Consider the following 10580-nt stretch of genomic DNA (forward strand, 5'->3'; position numbering starts at 1 on the left):
CATTGTGTGTGAATAGATGAATGAGTGAACGATACATGATTACATTTTTCTCTGGGTTTTTGTTTAACAAGTATGACCTACATCCTCCCACCCATACATGCACAGAGAGAAACGCTTTTCCATCATATAAGGCAAAACACATAGGTACAGATTCAGACAGGACAAACAGGCACATGTTATATCAAATGATATGTTACTCTTCTGGAAATATTTGGTCCCTTGTCACTTATTAAACAAAGTTATTAATATAATATGGGCCCTCGGTGGTGCAGCAGATTAAACCACTGAGCTGCTGAACTCACTGACCAAAAGGTCAGCGGTTCAAATCCAAGGAGTAGGGTGAGCTCCAGCAGTTTTGTCCAGCTTCTGCCAACCTAGCAGTTCGAAAAAATGCAAATGTGAGTAGATCAATAGGTACCGCTGGGAAGGTACCTTTGTAATGCCTCCCTGAGTCCCCATTGGGATTGGTGAGAAAGGCGGGGTACAAGTGTGGTAAATAAATAAATCAATAGTAGAGTCCTATGGAATCCTGGGATTTGCAGTTTAAGAGAGGTATTTAGGATTCTCAACCAGAGTCCCTGAGCCTCACTAAATTACAACCACAGAATTTCATTGGATGCAGCCATGGCAATTAAAATGGAATAGTAGCACTATAACAGTGCAATGTGATAGTGCTTTAAGTGTAGATTCAGTGCTTAGGAATCATGCATGTTTATGCATGATTTGTGTGTATGCAATTTGTGTTCTTCCAGACGTTGTTGGACTGCAACTCTGAGTTGTCCAAGCTGGTATTGCCAATGATGAATCCATCTTAATGGGAACTGCAGTCCAACAACATAAAGAAGACTAAAACCTTTGCACCACTGTCAAATGGCAATGTTCCAATGCCAAAGTGTACCAAGTTCAAATGAGATCTTTACCTTAGAGCCTGGAATGGCAAAATGCAACCTAGGGCCCTTCCCCACAGCCATATAACCCAGAATATCAAGGCAGATAATCCACAATATCTGCTTTCAACTGGATTATCTGTGTCCACACTGCCATATAATTCAGTTCAATGTGGATTTCGTACCTGGCAAGTAGGCTGATGGGAGTTGCAGTTCATTGACATCAAGAGAGCCACTCCCCCCCCCCCCCCCCGTCTAAGAAAAACATCTCATACAAAGTCATTGGATGAGTCTCATGAAGAGGAAGACTACAATAGAGTAGCAGCTTTTCCTCCCTTAGTCCTCTTGTGCCCTGTGTCTAGACAGTAGCATTCACTGCCTACAGATATTTGACCTAGAACATTGTTAAATGCAAAAAGTGGCATTCTCCTTCATTTCAAAAGGAAATTTGAATGCTTTCAAGTCAATTGTGAAGGGCATTGTTTCATTGACTGGGATTTTTGTAATTAAGATTTATATGATTCACTACAAACTGACATTGCAATCATCTCTGAAGTGATGTTTATTTCTTTCCTGTGAATCTCAATAGGAACTAGATTTCACATAATGAAAGAAACAGCTCATCCTGCCTTGCAAGTGTCTCCAAATGGAACCATGATATGCTTTCCTGAGGATACAGAACTCCCCAAGTAAGGGCTACTCATATTTACTTACCATTGTAATGGTAATTATTTACCATTATTCTCAACATGAAGCAAGGAGTATTATAGGCCAGCCATAAAGGGTTAATTACAGATGTTTTTTTTTAAAAAAATACAAGGATAGAGATTAGTATGTGTGCATTTTCTTTTCCATTTCTTTTAGTTCACGGTACTGTGTGTTTTCAGATTTGTCTTCTTCTACTGGACCTTATTAAAATAAGGCCACTAGGCTGCCTGCTTACAATGCTTAACTGAAGGAAAGTCTTATTTTTGATGTTGACAATAAATGTTGGATCATGAACAAATGTCAGTTTAGATGCATTTAGGGGAAGGGACATGACTTGCATCTTTCTGGATTCTATTACGCCCAATTCCATTTCCACAGCTGTATAAATAAATCTACTGTATAACCTGAGGCTTTAATATCACAGTGTATTGCATCTGAAGAAATGGGTTCATATCCACGAAAGCTCATACTAAAATAAAAACTAGTTAGTCTTAAAGGCTAACAGAAGAAGAAACCGTATAACATAGTATTTTCTCTTCATTCCAATGGAGTGTTTCATTAGAAATGTAGCTTTAAGGAATTAATTTCCTGGGTGTAGCTGTACCATAAAGACAGCAGATCCCATCTGATCTTAGAAGCTAAGCATGACCATTCCTGGATGGTACTTAGATGGGAGACTGACAATGAAAACCAAGTGCTGTAGGCTATATTTCAGAGGAAGGAACAGGCAAAAACACCTTTGAGTATTCCTTGTCTAAGAACCCCCTATGAATTTTATAAATTTATATATTTACAAATTTTATAAATAAGTCAACCAGTAACTTGAAGGCAAATACAGAGTCTCAAAGGTACTGCTGCAGTCATTTCTCTTTCCTTCTTCCTTTAATGCTGCAAAGGACTAACACAGCTGCTTCTCTGAAAACTCTTTAAATGTAAAAGAATGCTGACTGCTTTTGAAAGGGATGAAATCCCTTATTCATGTCAGGTTTTTCGTGTGTCTGTGTATTAAGGTTTTGTTTGACGTTGGCCAATATATTGAGACTCTAACCTTGCCTCTCCCATCTCTGTGTGTAGCTGCTCACCTGTATTAGGAGAGCTCTTGCCTGCTCAAGGATGGCATTACTGGGAAACCACTGTGAATGGCTGTGCAGCTTTCAAGGTTGGGATCTGTTACTCCTCTCCTTCACATGACAGTATCATGGGACAGAACAATGTTTCCTGGTGCTTGCATCATTCTAGTAAAGAAAGGTAAGGAAAGGAAGTCCATTCTAGTTGAGAAATTATATGCCCTTTCTAAGAAAAAAAATTGGTTTGGGTTTCCCAGATATCCTTCGGCTCCATATCACTTTTTCTTTTTGTGTCTTGTTTTTTCTTTGTAGACCACTAGACTATTGTTGTTTAAATGGTATTCATGAGCAGTGTTTACACATATAACACCAGAAGTACCAAAAGTAGAGAGTGTAGAAAAATGAATATAATGTGCTAAAATATATAATCATCATCATCTTTATTTATATCCCACCACCATCTCCCGGAAGGGACTCGGGCCTGATTACAAAGGCATTCCAGGGTGCACATATAACATACAGCAGGTAAAAAACGGTACATAAGTATAAAACAAGTCACATAAAATTATAACAGCCACCCCTGTCAACACATATAACATAAAATCAAAACAATACAATTTTAGAAACATCAGTAGATAAAAATAGCTACCATTAAATCACAAAGTGGGAAGTGTCAACTTCATATGAGCCCATTCAGCCTACTCGAGGTCAAAAGTTTCAGGCTTCCATTTATATGAAGAGAAATAGCTGAAATAAAGAAACAGTACAAATAACAGGAATTAAGATCAGAATAACAAGGATGTCAACAGAAGACAAATAGAGATAATTTTAAAACCCAACAAATATAGATAATGTATAACAACATTAATGGCATTATGGGTAATGGCTAAGGACATTCTTCCAGATAACATTAATTTCAATTTCAAGATCTCCTTTAGATTATAATGAGTGTTTACAAAACCAATTCCAAGGGCAATCCTATGTCCTAAAGATTTGAAAACCTCACCTATTAATTCCACAAAAACGACTACAGGTATTTCACAAGCAGAGCTGTTACAATAGATATTGTTGTAAGCGAATAGTGAGAAAGATATGTGTACATGTGCCTTCAAGTCCTCTGTTGAGTTATGACAATCTGGTGAATTTCACAGCATTTTCTTAGGTAAAGGAATACATAGGGTTTTATCACACCATGCTGTTATACTGTCATAGCAATGCAGCACTCCTGCCTTTGCCTCAACATCATTGCTCTCTAGACATTGTTACATGGTAGGGCTGTTGAACATGTAGATTTTAAATACTGGAAATAATCTGTTAATGACTCCCTTTTCTCACAATAATTCAGTAACCAGAATTCCATGAATTATCCATTATTGGGAGCAACGTGGCCAAGTTATCCATCCCTTAAGGATTCCCAAGAAAGTCTCTGACACAGAAGCCACTTCAGGTGCTTAGGCAAGAAATATTACTTTTGTAGTATGCTTCAGCCCCTCTTAACCCAGGCTTTTGATTTATTTATTTATTTTCTTATTTTGCTGCTATATCATCATAATGTTATAGCATGATGTATCACTGTGCCAACATGGTGTTATTACAATAAAACAGACAAACCAATAATGAAATGAAGGATGGGGTAGCATAAGTAAAGATGCCTTTAATGTGGATTTAAATGTGCAAATAAATGCAATATGGCAAAACCACAATAGAGAGCATCAACAATCACTTTGCTTCACGGGAGTGACAAGAGCAGATTTCAAATGGAATAACATGGTCCAAAGAAGTGGTCTGATAAGTTTCTCAGAAGTGGTTTTGCCAGTTCCTTCCTTTAAGATATAACCTAAAATTATTGTCCTTCAAATAATAGCTGTAAAGGTGTGTGAACACCTTCTAGGCTCTAGGCAGAGTCTAGAATTATTATTATCAGTAGTAGTAGTTTTAATATTCTGCTTTCCTCTCTCAAAGGAAATTAAAAGTAGCTAACAGTGCTAAAAACAATGCAATTTATAAACTAAAACCTACAACATTTGAACCACTAAAACAGAATTAAACATAGCAATGTGAAAAGTGTATAGTTACAATGATATGAAACCACCAAAAACTATTAAAATGGTTTAAATGTTCCCTTTTCTGACAATAGTTCCCTGAATCCTTCAGCCATCATGGCCAGTAACCATGCTGTCTGGGGGAAACTGAGAAATGTATTCAAAAAAGTAACTTTCCTAAGCTCTGTATGTACAGCATACCACCCTTTCAATGTGCACTGCAATTCTGCCAGAAATATTTCTCTACAAACAAATAGATCTACTATTAGACCCATGAAGTACCAACCTTTGCAACATCTCTGGGAAGGGGGCCATTATAACTGTACTAAGGTTAAATGCCATTTGCTTGATCAAGACCCCCAAATGGATCCAGGGTAACTTCTGGATTGGAATGCTGTATGGATTCCTTGCCATGGGTCTGTCACAATGGCGCAAATAGGATTCCATAACTCAGAATGGGTGAGAAGTTCAGTGTGAACTCACTAACTTCAAAGCTGTAACTTGAACGTGAAAATCAATCTCTTTCAAAGCATAAGAAAAGAAAGGTTTGCCGGAAAGTGTAAGATGGGAAAAGGATACATAAAATGTGTATATTTGTAATTGTATACAAAAATGTATGCATCTGGGAAAATGCAAACAAAAGTGCTTTCTTCAGTAGACAAAATGTGTACATTTGAATATGTACATTTTGGAGGGAAAGGCATGAAAATATATCTATGTAGTTTGGTTTGTATTAAAAACACACACACACACACAACTACAATCCAATGAGAAGCTGAACAAAACAACAAGTGGAAAATGCAAAGCCAGTGTAAAATGGAGCTCCCGAGATTTGCTCATCTGTGTTCCCAACAAGATCACACTCTTCCTTTTCTGTCTGGTACAACTTTCATTAACTGAAATAGGAGCAGAAATTTGAACCTCTAGAATTTGTAGCGGTAAGTAATACTCCAGCCACAAGACACTTGTCCTTTCCCTCATCTAATTTTTCTGTATATAGGATATATTTCTACCATAGTGGCTTCACTCGAGGTCATGCAGATGATTTAGTGGGTGACAGTGTCGGGAGAGAGAGGCATGTTCTTTTGGAGTGAATCCAGGGCTCAGGAACTCTGGATGATTGGTGTTGGAAACAGAGCTCTAATGATATACTCTGTCCTTTACTTTGACAGATAAGGTTACACCGTGGTGCTTTTCATTCTTCCGCTCTCCTTAATCTGATCAGGATATTTAGTATAACAATCACAATCATCCATGGCAGTAGACTATTAATGCCTTGCCAAGTTGCCTTTCAGGGTGCCAACTTCATAAAACATAGCGGTAGTAGCACTTACCTTTATATAGCACATTTCAAGTTTCCAGAGTGCATTACTTACATTATCTCACAAAATCTTTCAATAGTGCTGTGTGGGAGGATGGCATCATTAGTCTTGCAGAATTATTTGCGTGCAGATTGGGTCTGTGTATGTGTTTGGGACTGCTTTCTCTGGCTGCATTCCCAAGTGTTCATTCATCCACATATTTAAAGCAGCCATTGAAATGGTTATGTCAGATGTAGGTCAATTTCTCTTTCTCAACCTAACCACCATAAAAATATAAACAACAAAGATTCAAAGGATTGTAGACCTGCATTGAGATAACCTGGATGCCACTAGATCACCTGCAAGGTTGTGGGTTTTTTTTGTTTTTTGTTTTGTTTTTTGTTTTGTTTTTTTGTTTTTGTTTTTGCTTGTCATTGAAATGAACCATATTTCCTAAAAGTTTAATTATGTCAAGGTCAGAAAATTTCCTGGCCCAGTGGGTGGGTGATGGTAATGAGAAGGAAGATCTACATATTGTGACATCTCTGAAAAGTAGAACAAGTAGTCCAGACATAGAAAAGGGTACAATAGAACCTCATCTTTGCAGGGATTAGAGGTGCAGTATCAGCACAAAATTAGAAAACATGAATAAAAAGTGCTATTTTACCCCGACTCCTCTCTAAGAATCTTTGAGTGGCTGTGCCAGAAGTTAACCATAGCTGAGTCATCCTGGAAGATCAAGATTCCTAGGTTAAAAAGGGGGTCACCAGATGACGTTTGTGCTAAATGCACACTCAATCGCAACAATGGAGGTTAATCCTGTTTCAAAAATATCCTCTTTTATCCCGGTTCTGGAAGAAAAAAGTAGATTTTTCCATGACTGTGTGGCCCTGTAGTCACGTAAAGTTTGGGATTCCCCTCTTTACCCCCCTGTGGAGACTGCTGTGCCAGTTTTAAAAAGCCTGAAACAGCTGATCAGCTGGTCGGGCTCCATGGAGACACAACTGATTTCCAGCTGGTTTCAAGAGAGCAGACGCCGAGAGGTAATTAAACAATTGGGGAAAGAGGGAAAATTTCCTGCTGTTATGAGCTGATGCATATATACGTATATGTTTCTCTCCATATTTGTGTTAGAATATTCACATGTGCACACATAAGCATCAGTGCATAATTGAGTGATTTTTTAAAAAACTTCCGGCAGATGTCCCTTGTCCACCCTTCATTTTATCCCAAGACACAGAAGGGCTGTGAGGATGGCGAGGGAAGAAAGCCCGGGACCTGCAGGTCTGTGTGGGGACCTGCTCTGAGGTCTCAGGTTTGCTTATCTCGCATATTAACCCCATGTTTTAGCGATGTCTGGAAATGCCCTTACAATAAAAGAGAACAGCAATGCTGCTGATATGGTAGTTCATACTGGTACACAGTATATACCTAAATATGTTTACTTTCACCAAAATATTTATCAATATCAATACGGATGTTTATGTCCTCAGTGTTTCTATTTGCTGGCAAAGAAAATGCAGTAAAACAAACATCTGTAACAGTCTGCGCTACAAATTATTTACTTTTTGTTTTCTTCTCTTTTCGTAGTTTTGTGTATAAAGTGCTACACAACGGTGAGATGAGCAACGTCATTGTGACAGAGCAGCCAGACCGAATTGGCATTCTGCTGGACTATAATGCTGGACGACTTTTATTTTTCAATGCCGAAAGAGGGCAAGTCCTATCCGCCATCAGGCACAAATTCAACCATCCTGCTCACCCGGCCTTTGTGTTGGAGCAGCCAGGAGTGCTTAACTTGCACACAGGCATGGAATTACCCGAGTTTGTGAAGCAAAGCTAAATTAAGCCTTTGCTTTGGCCATCATCTTCCCCTTCCACCATACACCTAAAATACCAGAATTTGATACCATGTGTTTGGATTGTCTTTTTTTGCCTTCCTCATCTTCTTATATTGGCCATAATTCACATCAGTGCTCAGAGATTCAAAGGCCAAAGCCAAGAACTCTAGTATCGTTTCCTTCCCCAAACAGATACTGTACCTACGTGCCAATTTTCCTGCACCGTTGTGCAGGTTAGTTTTCATTCTTGGGGGAAGATGTTTGAAAAGCCAATCAAGGAAGCTCTCTTTAGGAGTACACATCCTTGCTATTGCTGTCCACTGGAGTGATGTGCCTCAAACATTCACAGAACTGTAAACAAGTTAAGAACATAAGAACAGTATTTGGATCAAAGCAAAAGATTACCTGTCTCAGCAACCAGGTGTCCATGGGAGGTTCCCAAAGCAGGAGATGAATTCAATAAGACCTCTTCCCTGTCCATCCCAGTAATGGGCCACTGAATTTTATACATATTTATACAAAATTTATACAGATTGAGTATCCTTTAATCAGGAATTCAAAGTGCTCCAAAATCCAGATTTGTCCATACAGATGGCTGCAATAGTGACACTTTTGCTTTCTGAAGGTTCCGTGTACACAAAATTTATTTCATGCACAAATTAGTAAAAATGTTATGTATAAAATTACCTTCTGGTTGTGTATTATTATTATTATTATTATTATTATTATTATTATTATTATTGCCCTGCCCTTTTCCTCAGAATTCAGACTCAAAGCAGCTCACATTTAGAAAGCACTGCAAACAAAATGTACAAAGTTAAATATTAAAATAGAACTAATCTTATACAATTATTAAAACAAATCAATTAAAATACAAGATAGGTAGCTTTTCCTTGCATTTCAAATTGCTATTAGTAGAAATCACAGATTAGTCAGTGATAGGGTGCCTTTTCATATTATATAATGTCATGCTATGATTCTGCTTCAACAGCCATGGCTGTACCCTATGGGACCCTAGAATTTGCAGTTTTGATAGCAGTGGTGGTGAATGGAGCGCAAGGGCAGTGGGAAGGGGGTCTTTGCAGGATGAGCCAATTGGCTTCATGCACTCCATTTTCCAGTTAACACACACACAATACATTGCCTTTGCAAACCATGACACACAACACCTTCCCTTGCCGTCCTGACCCATCCCCTCCAAGCCAGGTGAGTGCTCAACCACCCTGCCAGCACCACTAATCTCCATAAAAGAGGAGGGCCAACTAATGTTATTTTTTTCAATGTTCATAAATGTTTGCAAGTAATGTGAGCAGGCTAGCACAGCTACATCTGAAGCCTACCGAAGTTCATGGAAAATGCAAACTCTAATAGGTGTGGACTCACCTCAGCAATCCATGAATCCTGGGATGGAAAATAAAAAGCTGATTAAGGCCCTATCTACACTGCCATATAATCCCATTTCAGAATGCAGATTAACTGCATTGAATTGGATTAAATGGCAGTATAGATGGGGCCTAAGAGACAGAACCATTCCTTTCTGATTCAAGAGACTTTAGGTACAGAAATTTTGTAGCATAGAGCAGTGGTTCTCAACTTGTGTGTCCCCAGGTGTTTTGGCCTACAATTCCCAGCCAGTTTCCCAACTGTTAGGATTTCTGGGAGTTGAAGGCCAAAATATCTGGGGACCCACAGGTTGTGAGCCACTGGCATAGAGGCTATTCATCTTCAAATCACTAGTAGTCTCTTTTCAAGAAAGGGAAGAGGGTACTCTGGTTCCCAATGTTGAGGACAGGCCCCATGGGGGGAAAATAGACTTTTAAGTCAAGCAATTCGAGAATGAGTTCTTAATAGTGCATTTTTTGTACTTCTTATGTTTCTAGGGGCCTCATATGCAGTATATAAATATACTAGCCGTGCCCAGCCACGCGTTGCTGTGGCAAAGTGGTGGTGGTATTGGTTAAAAGTTGTTGTGGAATTTTTATTTGAGGTTATTTGTATTTTTTTAATTAATTTTATTGTAACTTATCTTTTTTATTTATTATATTTTATTATTTTGTTGTATTATTTTTAGTTATTTTGTTATAGTATTTTATTGTATTAATTTTTTAGTGTTTTTAATTATTTTTATTGTATTATTTGTATTTATTTTATTTTTTATTCTTTTATTAACACTGGGCTGAGTGGGTTGCTAGGAGACCAAGTGGGCGGAGCTTAGCCTTCTAAGTGGCAGCAATTGGATAAAAACAATTATTGCTCTCCCTCTAAGTAGGACTTTATTTTTCTTTTCTTTTTGTTGTATCAATCTAGAGGCATGGATGATGGGTTGTGTTGTCAAATTCTGAGGTTGGGGGGCCTGTAATTTTGTTGTTTTGTGGGTCGCCGTGATGCCATCACTCATTTATATATATAGATATTGTGACATACACATTTTGAAATGAGAATATACTTGGCAGTCAGCTGGTGACAATGGAGAGGAGAAAAGCTTACTAATAGGAAGGAAGAAGTGGAGAGAGCATAGTAGAACTAGAGAGCGCATGAGCACAGAAAAGTGAGGCCACTTTCATTCCAAACATCCCACTCGTCTCAGTGTTCTTTTAAAATTACAAGCTATCCAAAATATATAAAATATTTGGGTTCTGCATATGAATGTAGCAACAACTCTGTGAAAAAATACAAACCACAATTATTACTTTCATAGGTAAGTCAATATTTTTGTATGGACATTTTTTTAAAA

General features: G+C 38.1%; 1 protein-coding gene across 3 annotated transcripts in view; it reads left to right on the top strand.

Moving 5' to 3' along the window:
- cmya5 (cardiomyopathy associated 5) overlaps positions 1-8532 on the top strand; it is an 86773-nt gene extending 78241 nt beyond the window's left edge. For 2 of the 3 annotated variants that reach the window (XM_008102912.3, XM_008102911.3), the window contains exons 11-13: positions 1477-1576; positions 2670-2843; positions 7596-8532. In XM_008102912.3, coding sequence (XP_008101119.1) covers positions 1477-1576; positions 2670-2843; positions 7596-7848 — 527 coding nt within the window. In that variant the 3' untranslated portion in view covers positions 7849-8532. Of the gene's footprint in view, positions 1-1476; positions 1577-2669; positions 2844-7595 lie in introns of those variants that run through there. The other variant, XR_010003575.1, reaches the window with a different exon arrangement.
- The last annotated feature ends 2048 nt before the right edge of the window (positions 8533-10580 follow it).

This window comes from Anolis carolinensis, chromosome 2, assembly GCF_035594765.1.
Source record: "Anolis carolinensis isolate JA03-04 chromosome 2, rAnoCar3.1.pri, whole genome shotgun sequence".
Classification (NCBI taxonomy): Eukaryota; Metazoa; Chordata; class Lepidosauria; order Squamata; family Dactyloidae; genus Anolis; species Anolis carolinensis.